This window comes from Tachypleus tridentatus, chromosome 9 (genome assembly GCF_004210375.1).
Source record: "Tachypleus tridentatus isolate NWPU-2018 chromosome 9, ASM421037v1, whole genome shotgun sequence".
NCBI lineage: Eukaryota > Metazoa > Arthropoda > Merostomata > Xiphosura > Limulidae > Tachypleus > Tachypleus tridentatus.
This window is the reverse complement of record NC_134833.1, coordinates 56,581,929-56,600,363: the sequence shown is the minus strand read 5'-3', so window position 1 is coordinate 56,600,363 and position 18,435 is coordinate 56,581,929. Positions and strand designations below refer to the sequence as shown.

Genomic DNA, 18,435 nt, shown 5'->3' with positions numbered 1-18,435 from the left:
AGAATCCTTTCTCTCTCTCTGTTTTTTTTTTTTTTTACAATTTTTTATAATTTGTTGTGTTTCATTATTGCACTCAGGATATTTATTTCAGAAAGTTGTTAACTTGACATGTGCCGGTAACACATATATTGTCTTTCATGGATAAATGTTTTTGCTTGACATAGTTGCGATGACATACACTTTGCTGTTGAAAGAGAACCGATGTAGCATTACGTGACTGAGTAACAAGTTTGATAACATGGGGCGTAAGAGAGGAGAATATCACGTGAAAAAAGCATGCGGATCACGAGGGGGGAATCCGGTCACGTAAGCTTATGTGCACATTATCAACTTTTCATTTCTGAAAGATGAAAACCAATATTGAATATTTGTGTCACGTGGATGATAAGCCAGTTTTAGTTCTAGGATGTTACCTGACCAACTCGATACCTAGAAAACTTAGGGCTTACTAATATAACTGTATAACGTTTAGCTTCCAACACGATTTGTATCACGTGATATATCTATCACTGGTTCTGTAAAGCTTTTCTTGCCTGAAGTCAAATTATCACACCGTAATGACCGTAGAGACCCTACCTATCATGTTTCTCCTGGTCAGCTAGAATTTTAATATTTTTGTCTTTTTATTATGAAGACTGAAATTACCAGTTATGTAATTATTATTGTAAGTATGGCAGGATTTCTCAGGAACTACACATAAATACAGCACTTGTTTTTTAAATGTTAAAATTTTGCACAGTTATTGCTTATACCATGTTACTAAAGTTTTAAATAGATTGTTTGTTTGTTTTGAATTATACCCAAAGCTACTCGAGGACTATCTGCGTTAGCCGTCCCTAATTTAGCAGTGTAAAACTAGAGGGAAGGCAGCTAGCCATTACCACCCACCGTCAACTTTTGTGCTACTCTTTTACCAACGAAAAGTGGGATTGAGCGTAACACTATAACGCTCCCATGGCTGAAAGGGCGAGCATGTTTGGTGCGACCGGGATTCGAACCCGCGTCCCTCGGTTTTCGCCATTATGTTTTTATTTCTATATCTTTTAGCGTTGTAAAAAATCTTATTCAACCTTGATCAGTAATGGTAAAATATCGGATTGCTTAAAACACCTTGAAATAAATGTGTTAAAGTGTTAAAAATAACATTATTTGGGTCTTGGGTTTTAAGACACTACTTCACCATAATACACTGATCTGACATTAATGACAATTGTTATACAATTCTATTTGCTTAAGAAATGGAGAGCTGATCTTTAAAAGTTCCCACTTTCCTTGTGGCACAGCAGTACGTCTGTGAACTTACAACGTTAGAAATCGGGCTTCGACGCCCGTGGTGGACACAGATAGTTCACTGTGTAACGTCGTGCTTAACTACAAACAAAGTAGTGATAATAAAATGCTTACTTGACTCTATGTGTAGAAGTGGTTTAATATTTCTGTTGAGTCCAAAATTACTTGCTTAGAAATGTACAATAACTGTTAATGTTGCTCAGAAAAAACGTTTACAAATGTACTGCTAATTTAGATATAATACAACATTATTGAAGTTAAAAGTGCAGAGAATACAGCTGTACTTGAATGTATTCGTTGTATTGTTTCCAATTTCACACTTTAAACAACGATTTCGGATTCATAATTGAGATATTATAATTACTGAACGGTGTGCTTTAACAGAAATGGTGTATTTGAACACTGCAGGTTAAAGGTCATATAATAACCTCGGGGCAGTAGGGAGGTTGTTCGTCACTGTTATCTAATAATTGCTTCTTCGTATCGGTCATTCAGTATTTCTTCGTTACCTAAATGATGTAATACATCGTTAGTGGAATACATCATATCATGTAACAGGTACTTATATGTTTCTCCTAGTGAATATACGAAAGAGAGAGAGAAAAAAAAAAACATCTAATGTGAAACGCGACAACCAATCGTATGTTATAGTAACTAACGAACGATGCAATAGATGGTTTGATAAAATTTGGGCTGAAAACCGAGCCACTAGTTATAAGTAAATGCAAGTATGATTCGTTAAAAATACTGTTACTCGGTGATTTTTGTTTCAGAGTTTGGGCCTTTGATATAACTAGTGGAAAAAAGTGAAATATTTAATATTTGTGGTGGATCATACTAGTACTTTACAATCAGCAAAAGAAGAGGCGAGAATAGTTGTACGAGTTTATTCTACTAGAAGGATATTGTCAGCATTTCATAATGAGGGTAGAAGACAATATACAGGTTCCAGTAGGAGTTGTAGCCTTGAACGGATTATGTTCGAATTTAAATCTCAGCAAAGATATTGCGTAAGAATGTCTTATTGTAATATATTGTACTAAGGTTCTGGGTGTCATTTAGTGACTGATTGTTGTAATATAAGTTCTAAACTTTTTTTGTGTGTGTGTGTGCTTGGCATTTGAACTTTTCAATGAGATTAAGTGTAAATGGGTTAATAAATTTTGGACCATACATCATATGTACGTAATATATAAAAGATGTATTCCCATATTTTAGAGGACAGAATAATAAGAGCTGCTTTTGTTGAGAGGAAATTGAAGTTTTCGTTTTCTCGTAATGTTTATTTCCACTTTCAATATATATGTTGAACTCGGACGTATCAAACTAGATTAGAAAATAGACGAAAAAACTGTTACAGCTTTCTTAACATTAACAGTGTCTAAAAATTAACCGTAGACTTGCGACAGTGAACTAATATTCTAGTAGTGATTTGCTGATAAGTGATTATTAAAAAAAGAAAGAAAAGAGAGAGCAAAGTTTAATAGTTTTTACATTGGCGTAGTCTAACTCTAAACCCACGACCTAAACAGATTATGACTTTTCCCATGTGGTTCAGCAGTAAATCTTTCAGTTAGGTTACGATGTCTGCGACTGGTACAAAATATTGTGTAGCTTTGAGCTTAGCAACCAACCAATAAGTATTTATACGCAACGAACTTATATCGTACAGCAGAGAATAATTAACATTGTTGTATTTAAATGTTTAGGAGAAATGAATTATAACTACATTTAAAAATGTGCGTACCACAGTGATCTGCCAATTACAGAAGTACAAACCGCGAGTCTTAGCGTTAGAGGACAAAGAAAGCTCTGTTTCGCAGTTGAATTAAACAGATGGTTCTTACCGCTATATATGAGGAATATTGTTTGAGACTTGAGTTTCATGTGCATGGTTATTTTTAGCGAATGTAGTATTGTAGCTATCACAACAATCGTTTGTTGTTAAGCACAATGCTACATAATGGATTATCTGTGCCCATCGCGGGTATCGAAACCCGATGTTTAGCGTTATACGTTCTCAGGATTACCGCTGTCTCAATATCAATGTCATCTTTTGATAGTCATAATTTTACTTCAAAAATAATCTTCTAATAACAATGATATTTTATCATCTCACTAACTTATGTGCATTATTTAATTAGTTATTTTAAAGTAACTTATACAAGACACAAGCCATTCGTTATCACAAAATAGGTTTAGCAAGATATTATTATTTATGCTTTTTGTTGTTGTTTTCTTCTCTTTGATTTTGTACGTTACTTTGGCAACAGTTGAAAACAATTCAACTGTTTGTGGGCTGATGTGTTATATTTATGTTCACATTCCGTAGCAATCTGCATGTTAAGGATCCACCACGACTAAATACCTACTTGTCCTGATTTTCAATACACATACCAGAGCCTTTCCACTTGTTGGATAAAATCGTGATGAAAACCTGCGATGAAAATCCTGCCATTCATTTAATACTTCATACCGGAATAAAAACGTGCGTTCCTTGTGAAATGAAATGCTTTGTATGGGAACTCAGGAAGACGACTATACTGAAACACATGTACACGTTGTTTGACAGATGAATATTTGTAAATTGTACACTAGTCTGCTTAAGTATTCGTTCAATATTAAATACTATTAAAACTATGTGGTTTAATCACAACTTCTAACAGGTACATGTTTTAGACACATATACTTATCATTTTAGCAGTTAAGCATCATGCGAAACAGCACTGCTCCACCTCCACCACACCCCTGCTACTTAGAATGGGCAGTTAGCAGCCACAGATATGTGAAAATTGGACGTTGACCTCGTCCAAAGTACAAATGACAAACTCCTTAGTGAATCTCACGATGCTTATAGTAGCGATTACATTTTATTGGAAGATTTTAATACTGAAGTTACCCGATGTATAAAATGTGCTTGTTTGAAGTAGCCCCCCGCTAGTACAGCGGTAAGTCTACGGATTTACATAGCTGAAATCAGGGGTTCGATTCCTCTGGGTGGGCTCAGCAGACAGCTCGATGTGGCTTTGCTATTAGAAAACACACATTGTTTGAAGCATTAATTATATAAAAGAGAAATGATTATGACGAAATACTTCCATGTTAATGATATAATGATTATAAGTCCCTTCTTTCTGGGAGGCAATCACTGGAGGAGAAATGTTTCCAGGAGTAAAAGGCCCCCGAAATACCCCTTCCTTTAATTTCATTTGCTTCTTATGAAGTATCGAGCAGAAATACATAAAAAATAAGCATTTAGACAATTTGTGTGGTAAACATAGAAAAAAACAACAACAACGTCCTTGTTATTGAAAAACAAAATAAAATCCCGGATTTTAAAGTTGTTAGTTCGTGAACTTATCACTGGTGGAGACAAAACATAAGCTTGAAATACCATTTCTTTTTATACGTGTCTTATTCGAGTCGCAAGGGACAGTTTAAAATAAAAGGGAAAAAAAACATCTGCATTTTCTAGTAATAAAAATAAAAATAAAGTTTGCTAAACCGATCAACGAATTTGTAAAGTTTTAAAAATAAGTTACAACACTTTGTTTCTCAGTGTGAGTGAGTACTGTTATCTGTAAAGTTATTATCTACAGGTAGAAAGTAAAAAGTATTTAAAACTTCATAAAAGAGCCATTTTTGTTATCTTGAGTTCAAAGTATTTCAATACATTAGTTTAATTATAAATGCCCTTTAAATCAATAAAACAATACCAGGATCTCCAGCAGTTAATTAATTAAATATAGCACTACTTTATTTAGGAGGTATTGACGTACAGGTATTTCTTTAACACAATGAAAGTATTTTTGTTTGTTTGTTTTTGAACTTCGCGCAAAGCTACACGAGGGCTATCTGCGCTAGCCGTTCCTAATTTAGCAGTGTAAGACTAGGGGGAAGGCAGCTAGTCATCACCACCCACCGCCAACTCTTGGGCTACTCATTTACCAACTAATAATGGGATTGGCCTTCACATTATCTTTTTTTTTTTATGGTACTCGTGCCCCAATTTGATAAATATTCCTTTATTTTCCAATGTCATTAGTACAAGAGGTTGCCCCAGCTTTGAAAATCGCATATCTTCGATCTGAGTGTATGAATATTTGACGTGGGAAAGAGCTGTTACTTACTGTTTATAAGAGCTATTAATTTCGGTTGTAAAATAGTATCTATGCAATGTCAAAAATTTAAGATGGCGTTTCGATACATGGCTTTCTACCATGACAATATTGGCTGTTTTTGTTTCGTCATTTGTTGACTTCGATATTCAAAATCATTTTAATATAATGTACTAAAATTTCTCGTACACGTGTTAATTTACATTACCAACTTATAATTTATATTTTTTATTTATTTTTAAACAAAGTTCAGGTATAAAACATGTATAAATACTTAAGATAATTAAATACTGTCTTTCATTTCATGAGAAGGTTGTGGCGTAGAGGTTAACATGTCTTGTTGCAAAATGTATGTTCTAAGGTCTTAAACGTTACATACTTTCCACTGTAGACGCGTTATAAAAGTAACCATCAATCCTTGTGCAAAGAGCCAGACGATGGAGCTAGATATTTCTGACTTGTTGTCCTTTCTTATGTTCAATAATTCAATATTAGAGATAGCCATACTTGAATTATGAGAGCCTCTGACCTAGCCTAAGGCGTAGTTCAGTAGGAAAATTCCAACTCCTTTTATTTAAAAGAAAAATAAATAAATCCTAACTATTCGTTTTACACTTTTATCAAGAGTTTGACATGCTACTGTCATAGTTGTTGTGCAGCTCATACTTTGCCCATACGAAGATAAACGCTCGGATTAAAACATAAAATTCATTTAACTTAGTTCCGATTAAAAAAGAAATTATGATGGGTTTGTCTTATTAGTTCAGTCTTCGCGTTTATAACGCGATTCTTCTCAGTGGACACAGCAGATATTCTGTTGTCGCTTTGCTATAAGAAAAATACACCCACACTTTTATTAGTTTATACTGTATTATGAAATATCTGATCATTATGAAATTACTGAATTACCACTTAAAAAAATAAAAGGTCAGTGTAACTTATACGGTGGTTTATAGGTTGTTTTTTTTTTCTGCTAATCATTTCATCTACTGATCTTCTAAACTCAACGTTCTTAAAGATCATTTGTTTTTGAATTTCGCGCAAAGCTACTCAAGCGCTAACTGTTCCTAATTTAGCAGTGTAAGACTGGAGGGAAGGCAGCTAGTCATCACCACCCACCGTCAACTCTTGGACTACTCTTTTACCAACGACTAGTGGCATTAACCATCACATTATAACGCCCCCACGGCTTAAGAGTGAACATGTTTGGTGCGAAAGGGATTCGAACTCGCGACCTTCGGATTACGAGTCGAATGCCTTAACCCACCTGGACATGCCGGGCTCTCAAATATCATTCGGCTTCACTAAATTTATAGTAATATACTTAAATTATCAATATAACTTCTTTCAAAATTTACACTTTTAACATGTCTGTTGTTTAACACAGAACTACAGAAATAGTTACCTGTGCTGTGCCCATGGCAAGTATCGAAACCAGACCTTCAGAATTATAAGTCTTTAAACTATCTTCTGAATCATCGCAGGAAGGGTATTCATAAATATCAGACTTTTCCGATTATGGAAAATGGAATAAGTGTAATATAAAAAATGAAATGATTGATTCATGGAAATATACGTTTTTTAAAATAATGTTTTATGTGGTTTTTGTTTTTCTTTGTACTCGTGAAAAATTTTCATAAGGTTGTTGAACATTAAATATTAATTTTATTACCACAGCAGTAGCGTTTTTGTTTAATAGTAAAAGGGTTTCAGTAACTATAGATAGTCTAATTATTTTAATAATCAAATTAGTTTATATTGAAAGTATATTATTAGCATAATTATGTTATTAATAGGTTTGTGTTTTGAAGTTAAGCACAAAGCTACACAATGGGCTACTTGCGCTCTGCCTACCATGACTATCGAAACTCGGTTCCTAGCATTGTAAGTCCGCAGACATGCTGCTGTACCACTGGGGGGCGTTATTAGTATGAAAGCATTCGATAGTAATTGTATTAATATTAAGATGAATAAATCGTACATTGATATAACAGTAGAAACGTGTTTAAAGAAATCTATTATTGATAAAGGTAATTTTGAACAGAAGTTGTGTTATTACGAGAACAATTTTAATAGGAAACAATGAAAAAACAGACCCATTAAATATAGTGAAAAATAACGGTTCATATTTTCTTCAAACGGTATGTTTACTGCTTCATTATTTCGCTGTTACACTCTCCCCAGAAACTATCGATAACCTTCGAATTCCAGTTGAAACTGGATTAGCCCAAAAGTTATTTTTCACGTTTTAGTGTCAGCTTTCTCACTTAGCTGTTATCAGATGTCTATAATCTTTAATGTCTAGACTCTTCTATGAAGTTATTTCTTGATCATTTTATTCACCAAACTTGAGAAACTCACAAGGAACATCCTTTAAATACCTGTATAGAGGTGGAGGAAATCCTTACACAGAAATTATCGAATTAGAAAGAGAACAGTGTTAAAAGTAATAGAGCTTAATAACTGAGATAATTTGTAATTGAAATTATATTAATTCTAGGATAATTTTAAAGAGCTAGTGTAGAAAAATGTTGAAAGTAATTGCATAATTTAAATTGCTTGGCATGATCTGATAGAGTGCTCCACTCCTAAATTATGGGTCACGTGATATAAAATCTGTCGTCGAACATGCTTGCCCTGCAACCGTGATTACGTTATAATGTCTTGATAAATTCTACTCTCTGTTGGAAAAGAGTAGAATAACCTGGGAATTATTAGTGGTTGGTGTTGACTAGTCGCTTTCCCTGTAGTCTGTCGCTTCAAAATTAGTGACGGCTAGTGCCGATAGTTCTCGAGTAGGTTTGCCAAATTTCAATAAAGTATTATTTAAAAGCAAAATACAAAATAACACGTTCTAGATTCTTTGTGTTTTACATTGTATGACTTATACTCACGGATAGTTTTATAATTATGAAGCTTATGAAACACAAATTTGTTTGTTTTTTAATTTATGGTAATTTTTCAACTCTTTATTCAGTAAAAATTTAACTAACAATTCAAGGTAATATATAAAATATTTAAAAATAATACATAATTACAACGATAAACATCTCTTTATGTTTTAAAGCAGGTATGAATTTTATATAGTAAAATGTACGTTTTCATTCAAATAGGTATCGCGTGCTTGTTATGGGAAATACATATGTGGCCTACACAGCGTACCATCTATCTAGAAGACCACTCAGTGTTGTCAAAGTAAGTGTTTACGTGCTATCAAGACCAATCACGTTATAAATATAAGGCTGATTTTAACTTGGAAGAATTTTTGCACATTATTTTGTGTGTGTGTATGATGGTATAATAGATATTTTAGGACTACATTTTGTTTTTTTATGGAAGAAAATTAATGTAAAGTTAATCAGTTTGGAAATTTTCTGAGAATGATCTCCAATTTTATGCAATATTGTAGGTAATGATATAATATATATTCCCAGCAAAGACAGCATTAAGTTAAGCTGTGCTTTGCAGCGCTAGTCAGAATGGTACCTATTCAAAAGGAACTGCATGTGTGTTTTTTATAGTAAAACTTGGCATTAAATTGGTTATTAAATCGGGTTAATTGCTGAGTCCACCGAGGGGAATCGAATCCCTGATTTTAGCGTCAGTAAGTCTGTAGATTTACTGCTGAACTACCAAATAGAATATTAATGAGTGTATTTGAAATTCAAAGCGTATATGAAAGCAGTGTTTGCGTCCATAGGTTAAATGAGATGATGGATTTTGAGGGAATTTTTTCAATCAACTGTAGCATAATATAAATGTAATGATATTTAATTTAATATTCTTATTCTTTGCGTTTTGATAATATAACTTACTCAGGTTTTAACGTTGATATCTTAATGTTTAGAAACAGTTATAAAATCGGCATACCAGATATTAATCAGATGTAAATATTTTTACAAAATCAATATAGTTAGATGAGATCAGCAGTAGTATATCGATTGTATGTCTCTCTCTTTCTCGGGTTTTGGGTATCATATGTACCCTAGAGGGTCAGGTGCTCTTTGACCTTTTCCTCCTTCCTTTGCTTGTATAGTCATGCAGTGTTGGGTGGTGTTAGTTACTGCTTTAGGGTCAGATTGGGCTGAATTGCTCTAACCCTTTTCAGGGCAATGTCAATGTACTGATATACATTTACAGATATTCTTTTGCCCTATCAGTAATAAGTTTAGTTTGATGGTGGCCTTTCCCCACTTCTATATATATATATATATATATATATTTATTTTATTATTATTATTATTGTTTTTATTTTTTATGTTTAAAATATATGTTAATCGGAAAAGGTGTTTAGGACTATCTTCATTATGTATGAGGTACCTGTCTAGTTCGCATAATAATTCATTTTTCATCCAATTGTACTATGTAGGAGTCTATCTGGTATGGTTGGTATGTTTGAATATTTGTATATGAATGTTGATAATGTTGCTCTGGGAACTCTATATGCTGTTGTGAGGAGTGTGTTTTGTATTGTTTGCAGCTTGGTTTTAATTGTTTTACCACTTACAATTATCCAAGTTGCATAGTCGATTATTGGTTTAATGTATGTTTTGTAAATTTTTACTATGTTGTCTGTTGATGCTCCACTGTTCTTGCCAGTTAGATTCCTAGCATAGTTGGTTCTTCGTCAGACTTTACTTTAGTTTCATTTACATGGTTAATCCATGTTAATTTTGAATCATAGGTTAGACCTAGAAATTTTGCCGATGTGGCAGTCTGAAGTAGTGTTCCATTCATATATATTTCAGGCTGTAGTTTTTTTTGTATTTCGTTAGCTTTGTAAAGACGACAAGTTGTGTTTTGCTGTATTTATTTTTATTCTGTATTTTTTACAGTATTCGCTTATTCTATTTAGTTGTGATTGTATGTTTGTGGCTGCTAATGTTGGTATTGTGGCACTTTTCCAGACTGCCACATCATCAGCGAACTGTAAGGAGAATCCATGATTAGGATCCTTCAATGGCAAATTGTTTACATAAATGATGAAAAGTATAGGGCTAACCACCCCTACCTTAGGGACACCAGCTTGTGGAGTAAAGTACTCAGAAAAGGTTCCCTCTTCATTTACTCTACATTTTCTATTTTCCAAAAAGTTAGATAACCAGCGAATAATTCCACGCGATAGTCCCATTCCATTCACACGGAATCGTAGACCATTGTGCCAGACGGTGTCAAATGCTTTCTCAACGTCAAGAAAGCAGGAGACAGTGCACTGTTTTTTGTAAAAGCTATCTATTATCTCTTCAGTTAGTCTGAATAAGTGGTCGGTTGTTTGTCTAAATGTTCTGAATCCATTTTATTATTCTGGTAATTTTGATGTTATCTCCAAGAATGTGGAGAGTCTGTTACTGATTACTCTCCCAAATAATTTTGCCTACACAGCTGGTCAGGCTGATTGGTCGTTAGCTATTAGTTTTTTTGCTGGCTTTCTTTCATTATGGAACATTAATATATTAACATGCTTCCAAGAAACTGGTATGTATCCTGAGGATAGTGATAAGTTAAAAAGTGCTTTTAGGTGGTCAAACAAGTTTGGAGTGCTCGATTGTATGTGTGTGTGTGTTTGGTTTATTTTAAATTTCGCGCAAAGTTACATGAGGGCTATCTGCGCTAGCCGTCTCTAATTTAGCAGTGTAAGACTAGAAGGAAGGCAGCTAGTCATCACCACCCACCGTCAACTCTTAGGCTACTCTTTTACCAACGAATAGTGGAATTGATCGTAACATTATAACATACCTACGACTGAAAGGGCAAGCGTGTTTGGTGTGACGGGGATTCGAATTCGCGAATATCGATTGTACGAAATATGTTTCATAAATGTCTTTCTGTCACAGGAAACAATTTAAAAAGTAATATACATTCAGTGCACGAGAATTAAGTAACCTCATTTTAACTGTGTTTCTTGTGTTTACCACTGTGGTCCACAGATTTATATCCACATGAGCGTCCACAACACTGTCTCCCGGTTGTATATATATATTATACACACACACACATACATACTTAATGAATAATGAAAGACACATGTTTCCCATTTTCCAGAAGGGCAAGTGACCCTTGTTTCCCCTGTGTACTGATATCCAGTATTTCTTACCTTCTTTAGTAAGTTAAATATTTCAACTTTACCAAGAATTTGCAAGATATTTCTAACTGTATGTTTAGTTTTAACAATAGAACTTTGGTCAACAAAGGTGTGTTACTTAAACTTTAGTTACTTATAATTATGAGACATTTTTTTCACATATGACCTATCATGCAAAAGATTTTTGTAAAGTAGAATACAGGCAGACAGTGATGTTTTACACTGGCTGGTAATATTTGGGTAGCTTTCCTCACTTATTTTTTTCAATGGGAATTACCAACAGCGATGTGAGTAGTGTATGCACCCAGAGAGTTATGTATTATGATGTTATTATACTTTTATATGATGCATTATTCATGATACTAGACTCTCAGTATGAAAAAAATATGTAGTTTATCAATAGATACATAGATCTAGACTTACCTATGGCTAGGTATCTTCATACTTCAAGTAAAAGTGCTATCTTTTGTTCAGTGCAGTAATAATTTTGATTGTGTTTTTATGAATAAAGATCGACTTCCACTTTGTTACTTTGTATTAAGTTACTTCCTTACTTAAATTAAGTGAGAAGTTGCAATTTAAGTTTACTCCATAATAAATTTCCCGAGTAAGCCTCAAGTTATATGCGTACTACCTGAAAGAAATACTACTCTTCTTGGTAGCTGTCAGTGCCCTGGAAGATTTATGTCAAAATTGTCAGTTCATTTACATTTAATACAAGTGTTGTAGTTTCAATTTATCAGAAAGAATATAATATATTTTTTTAATATCTTACTCTGTGAAAGTGTGTATACATGATATTTCTTTTTTCTTGTCCTTCTATACTTAGAATGTACTTAACCAAAACTGTAGCAAACTGCAACCACCTCCAGGTGTTTATGTCACAAGTCAGAACAGGAATACATGGTGCAACTGGGCTCCTTTTGGTGGGTATAAAACATTGAAGCAGATATTTTTAGTATTATATTTTTGTGCCATTTATGATCATCTACCAAAGTAATTCGTCGTTTATTAATAAGTGTATTTAACTGTATTTAGTGCATGTGATTTTCGAAATTAAAAAATATCAAGGAAAAACGAAAATAACAGCAAACTTATTATTATTGGAAAAAAAATCTTATACGCTACTACGAATACAGTCATGAATCTGTTAGTTAGTTATAAGTATACAAGGGTGATTATAGATTTTATAAACACAACTGAGTAAGATGTGTAATCCCAAGGATATTCAGCAAAGAGGAGAACTTCAGGCCTACACAAAGGGAAGGTTTGAGGACCTCGTTTGTGGGTGTGTTTCCTGATGAATGTGGTGGCTGGGCCACAAAGAATGAGGCAGGACATAGAAATTTACACAAGGAACCAGTCTTTAATTTAAAGCTTGACAGTTTGTATAAAAATAAACAGTAGAGTGTAAGTCATTATGTGTATTAAAACCAAAAGGTGTGTGACTAAAAATTGGTTTTTGTACTAATTGTATTCTGCATGAAATAAATTGATTTATTTTTATTTTAAAGGAATAGTATTCTTAGATTACTCCAAAACAATATAATGCTATTTTTCTTCAAATTGAGACAAGTTAACTAATAGTTATATAAACTTACCTTAAAACTTACTAATAGAAAAAAAAGACGTTAAGAAATTCAGATGTAAACAATTACTGTGAGAAAACTATGTAATAATATTAAACTGAAAAACAATTAATTAATATAATGAAATTTAATTTACATTGAGAATGTACTACATGTTTCAACATGAAGAAAAAAGGTTTGTTGAAATATATAGTGTGTTTTTTGCATAAAATTAAATTTCATTATCTTTATTAATAGCTTACTGTATTATAACTATAATGATCTTGCATACAGAAGTAATATTATGTAACATAATTTCTTTTGTTTGATAACAGTAATTTTATAATATAATGTTTCTCATAATCACTTGTATGTGATTCTTTAAAAAAATATATGTAGTTTTTGCATATTTAGAAACAGCTGTCATTTTTCATTACAAATAGATGGAGATGATGCCAATGAGCTACTAGGATATTTGGATTCAGCATTTTTGTTCTCATATGCCTTCTTTATGTTTGTAAGGTGAGTTTGTACACTGGATAATTAGATAAAATAATTGTAGCATTTTGCAGTTTATACATGGCTTTAATAAATATGTCTTGTTTACAAAGATGGTGGACTCAGCAGATAGCTCCATGTGGCTTTACTGTAAGAAAACACACACACATTTACAATGAAAATTTTTGTCAACTTAAAAACTTAGTAAAGAAAATAAATTCAAGCAATTCACATTCTGACTAGAGTTAGCAGTATGAATTAAATATGTACATATGTGAAAAATCTTATGATTTGTTATTCCATTGTTACTAATTTATTCTTAGAAAACAAAAAGCCTTCTTTTGTCATTCCTAAACAAAACAATCTATGAAAAGGTAAAAAAGAAACATCATGCCACACACTCCATCTGTTATTATGTTTGATGTTTCAAAGAGAAATGTTATTGTAGTTATATTATGCTTAGACACAACTTCATACACCATTAGAAGAAAATTTTCAAGTTATAGATCAAATCTTAAAAACATTAATTGAACAACATAACAATTTTAAGGCTGATTCAATTCTTGCTTTTTTTTTCAGTGGTTTTATTGCAGAACGTATGAATCTAAGATATTTTCTTGCTTTTGGAATGCTGATGAGTGGAGTATTTACGTATTTATTTGGGTTGACTTATGGTCAAAATATTCACTCATTTACATATCTGATTTTTCTTCAGGTGAGTAAACTATTTTTATTATCAGGACTTTTTACTTGAATGTAAGTTTATACATGTGTATAAATGTAAAATGCTGTATCTATAGCTAAATAGCAAGGAGTATTCATAAAAGATGGCTTAGAAAATCAAAAGTATTAACAATATAGTAAACAGCAAAAATGTTTGAAATTGTGTAATATAGGTATTACTGGTTTGATATAATGAGGAATAATTTTTCTACTAAAGGCCAGAAGTATTTTAAGGTATAAATTATACAAGACACAAGTTGAAGTATTGTATAAAGAAGTTCAGATAATCTGCATTTTGCTCTTTACATGAACACTTATGTCACATGTAACTTATATAAATATGTAACTGAATGAATAATTTTATTCTGTTTTATACAGTCAGCCTTCTAAGTTAAAATTTTAAGTGTTATTAAATTCAAAAGATAATATTTTGTATGCAAATTATGAGTACATTTCCATAATCATATGTTAAAAATATTGTCTTATAATTTTTGTAAACTATATATGATATGAGAAGAAAGATTAGGCAGCTGGGTGGAAGGGTAGAAGAAATTTTCAGATGGATGGGCAGATTCTGGAAATGAGGGTTGAGCAATAAACAATATTTACATAGTTAATTCACTTATAGTAAAAAGGTTGAAAAGTTAATGGAAAGACTATATATGTTTTATTTATATCTCAAGACTACATTTGATTTGATATATTTTGACAAATTGTTTGATGTGTTAACATGATAAGATCAATATGAGATATACATAAAAAGCAATTAAATGTAGTAAAAGTGGGAAAGAAATAAACAACAGTTTATAATAGAGGAAAGTAAATGCCAAATACGTTGTAAGATATACTGTAAATAAATAATAGGTATGCATTTTGGAGGCTCTATAGGTTATGCAATACACAAACTGTGTAACAGACAAAATTATTTTTACTCGTCACATGAATATCACTTCACACCAAAGTTTATCAGAGTAGTTAGACTTATATTGTCAATTCTTGAATACAAATACTTTTGTGATGTGTTTGATTTTTTTCTGTATAACTGAGTTATACATTTTACCCAAAGCTTGCCATAAGTATTATAAATATATGTAATAAATTCTTTTCTCAATATGGGGTCAATTTAGTGAAATGACCCCATACATATTCAGTTAATAATGTGTGGCAACTTCATGCATGAGGAAATGAAATAGATATTTGTTCTATATTATAGGAATGCTACAAATTAAGTACTGAAAAATATATACTTTGACACAAATGAAAACATTTTTGATATTTCTTGACAAAAAATGTAGGATTTATTTTACTACAAGTGAATTAAATTCGTGCTTTGTACTTTATATTTGGTAGAAACTGCTAGCTGAAATTCCTATCCTGGACTTCAAACACAAATTGTGAAATAATCATAAATGATTTTTCATTAAAAATACTTATTGATTGAAGGTGTTCAGCTGATTATTAAAGAGAGAGAGGCGATAATATACGAAGTATTAAATGTTTAGGTATCATATTTTTTTTATGAAATGATTTTATTTTTTTATATGAAAGGTTCTCAGTGGGGCATTTCAGAGCACAGGCTGGCCTAGTGTTGTTACTTGCATTGGAAACTGGTTTGGAAAAGCCAGGTTTGTACATTTTGACTAGTTTAGAACATTTATAATAATTTAAGCTAAGTTCTACAAGAGAGTAAGACATGATCAACTGTGAGCAACAGTACCCCATGAATAGATTAACGAGATTCTCACTGTCCCTATCTACTATCTAGTGAAACCACAGTCAAGGGAATTGGCTTGGACACAGATTTTGACTGATAGTGTTTAAAATTTTCAGTTATATTTACCATTATATACACTTAGCAGTTACATGGGCTTCTTTTGGAACTTTACATTCAAATGATTTAAATCTAGTCATCGTCATGGCAATCTCTCAAGGCTGAGGATGATGGTCCTCCAAGTTCATACATGGCCCCAGAGATTGCTAATGAAACCAATCCTTGCTGCACAGGTCTTCAGAGGGAAGGATAGGTTTCAGTAGTAGCTGGCATCATTTCCTCTTCTCTTATTTCTCTTCAAAATGTTGTCTTCTTGATGACTCAAAGAATTCTGCTTCCTGATGGATAAGGAATCTCCAGGTGGTTTGGTCATGAGCAAGTGTTTCCCAATTGTTAACATCAATGTTGCAGCTCCTGAGTGTTATCTTCAGGCCATTCTTGAACTTCTTTTCCTGTCCTCCTCTCATTCGTTTCCCATTTTTCAGATGACCCTATAGGTTCTGTAGTTCTCCCATTTGATCTTCAAGATACTCCAGAGGTACCTTTGGGGGAAGCATTCCAGCTGGTTCAGGTGTTCAGGAAACTTTGTTAAATTTGGAAGACACCTGTGAGTGAGTTGATTTAATGTGTGAATAATGTTTCATATTGGCAGATACATGGTCCTTGACATTCAACAAGTTGAGTTCCCAATCTAGTATAAAAGACAAAATAGGTGTTATACGCTGTAGTCAAAGTCAAAACATCAGTATGCTGAGCGATTAAGTAAAATAATTTCTGATTGTAAAAAGAAATCTCCTATTAGCTGCTGATGTAAACAGGCTTTAAGAATTTATGGAATATGTGAAGAATACAAACCAAGTCCAAAGGTTATTCATAAGACAGCATGGATAATGACCAAGGTGCTTGCTTCTTGATTTCATATTTCATTTTGATTCAATGATATTTGTAATGTGAAGTGAATGGCTCAAGCTTGAACCCAGTCACTCTCACTCAACCTGTTGAGTTGACAGGTTAATCCCCTAAGAACTGTTAGTAATGAAGCACTTTTATTAACATCTCAAATAAGGCTTAATCTCAGTGACTGTAGCACAGCCACTAGGTGACCTCAAAATGGACAAATGGCCCAGTTCAGAAACAAATGTCTCTTATATACCAAACAACTACTTTATGCCATGTGAATGAAAGAGTTAACCTCCAAGCAGCTGGTAATAAGATACTTTTTGATGATTCAAGTAACTGCAGCCTGACCATTTCAGTAGTTTTATGATCAGTAGATAGCAGGAATTAACTTTTTAAACTTTAGTTTAAAGGTTGACACAATGTTTGCAGACAAATGTATAAATTTCCAATTAATATAAAGTAAAGGATACAATTCTTCTTTCTTGCTAGTGTCAACATATAGTTTAACCTGCTTTGGAGCAAGCCGAGTACTGATGCAAAGAGCTGACTTTTGGCTTACCAAATCTTTATTTTACTTCAACATTCAGCTTTTAAAAAAATCACAAAACATTTATTCCAAAACTGAACTTTGGAAGGATTTATCATTTATACACCCCATCAATTAGCTTCTGATACAATAAACCATTTTATTATTGTATGCTTGTTTTCATTTCATAAGGAAAGGCTTTAATACGTCATCTCTGAAGCAGTCCTACATTTTCTCATCCAGAGCTATCTTGATCTCAGACTGATCTCTAAACATTGTTAAATTTTTTTACTAACAGTGCACCAGTCTTTGCACCCTATCAGTTTTGCATTTTATAACATGCTGATTACTTGACTATTGTCCACCAGTCATACTGCACTGTCTCTATTAGTGCAACTAGCTCCCTCTACTATTCTAGAACAATCCTCAATTTTTATATTACATTCTAGGGTATAAATGTGTGTTTTAACTCACTGTCCATGCGACTACAAAATTCTGATCATGCTTTATCACAAATTCTTATCAGTTTTAACTTCTGGTGTTTGTTTTCCATTGTTTCTACTTGTTTATTTCAAAAATATTTCTGTTTTTTGAATCCTTATTTCTTCATATGAATTTGAGATTTATTATGGAAGATGACAAAATTACCATGACAGTCAACAGTGGTTCTGACATGAGTCCTGAGATTTCAAGGTTGACAATGTCTGCTGGGGAAGTCCAGGCTTCAGTTTTCAGGATGTTTGTGTCTTACGTTCATCTGACAATTTTTCCCTTTCAATTATGATTTTTTGTGGGGACAGATACATTTAATTTCCTGGGTTAGGTATTATTCTTTTCCCCAGAGGACATGTAGTAAGTCGGCATGTATTCCTCACTCCCAGTAGGTATACCCATATTTAGCAGGTTTATGTGAACTTATGTGGATTGACTTAATTCCTCATGCAGTGATTTAAGTTTTT

General features: G+C 32.7%; 1 protein-coding gene across 4 annotated transcripts in view; it reads left to right on the top strand.

Moving 5' to 3' along the window:
* Nucleotides 1-587: 587 nt before the first annotated feature.
* LOC143225281 (glucose-6-phosphate exchanger SLC37A2-like) overlaps nucleotides 588-18,435 on the top strand; it is a 41,373-nt gene continuing 23,525 nt past the window's right edge. For 2 of the 4 annotated variants that reach the window (XM_076454391.1, XM_076454388.1), the window contains exons 1-6: nucleotides 1,938-2,300; nucleotides 8,522-8,603; nucleotides 12,320-12,416; nucleotides 13,502-13,580; nucleotides 14,136-14,271; nucleotides 15,828-15,904. In XM_076454391.1, coding sequence (XP_076310506.1) covers nucleotides 2,212-2,300; nucleotides 8,522-8,603; nucleotides 12,320-12,416; nucleotides 13,502-13,580; nucleotides 14,136-14,271; nucleotides 15,828-15,904 — 560 coding nt within the window. In that variant the 5' untranslated portion in view covers nucleotides 1,938-2,211. Of the gene's footprint in view, nucleotides 665-1,937; nucleotides 2,301-8,075; nucleotides 8,204-8,521; nucleotides 8,604-12,319; nucleotides 12,417-13,501; nucleotides 13,581-14,135; nucleotides 14,272-15,827; nucleotides 15,905-18,435 lie in introns of those variants that run through there. The other 2 variants (XM_076454390.1, XM_076454389.1) reach the window with 2 other exon arrangements.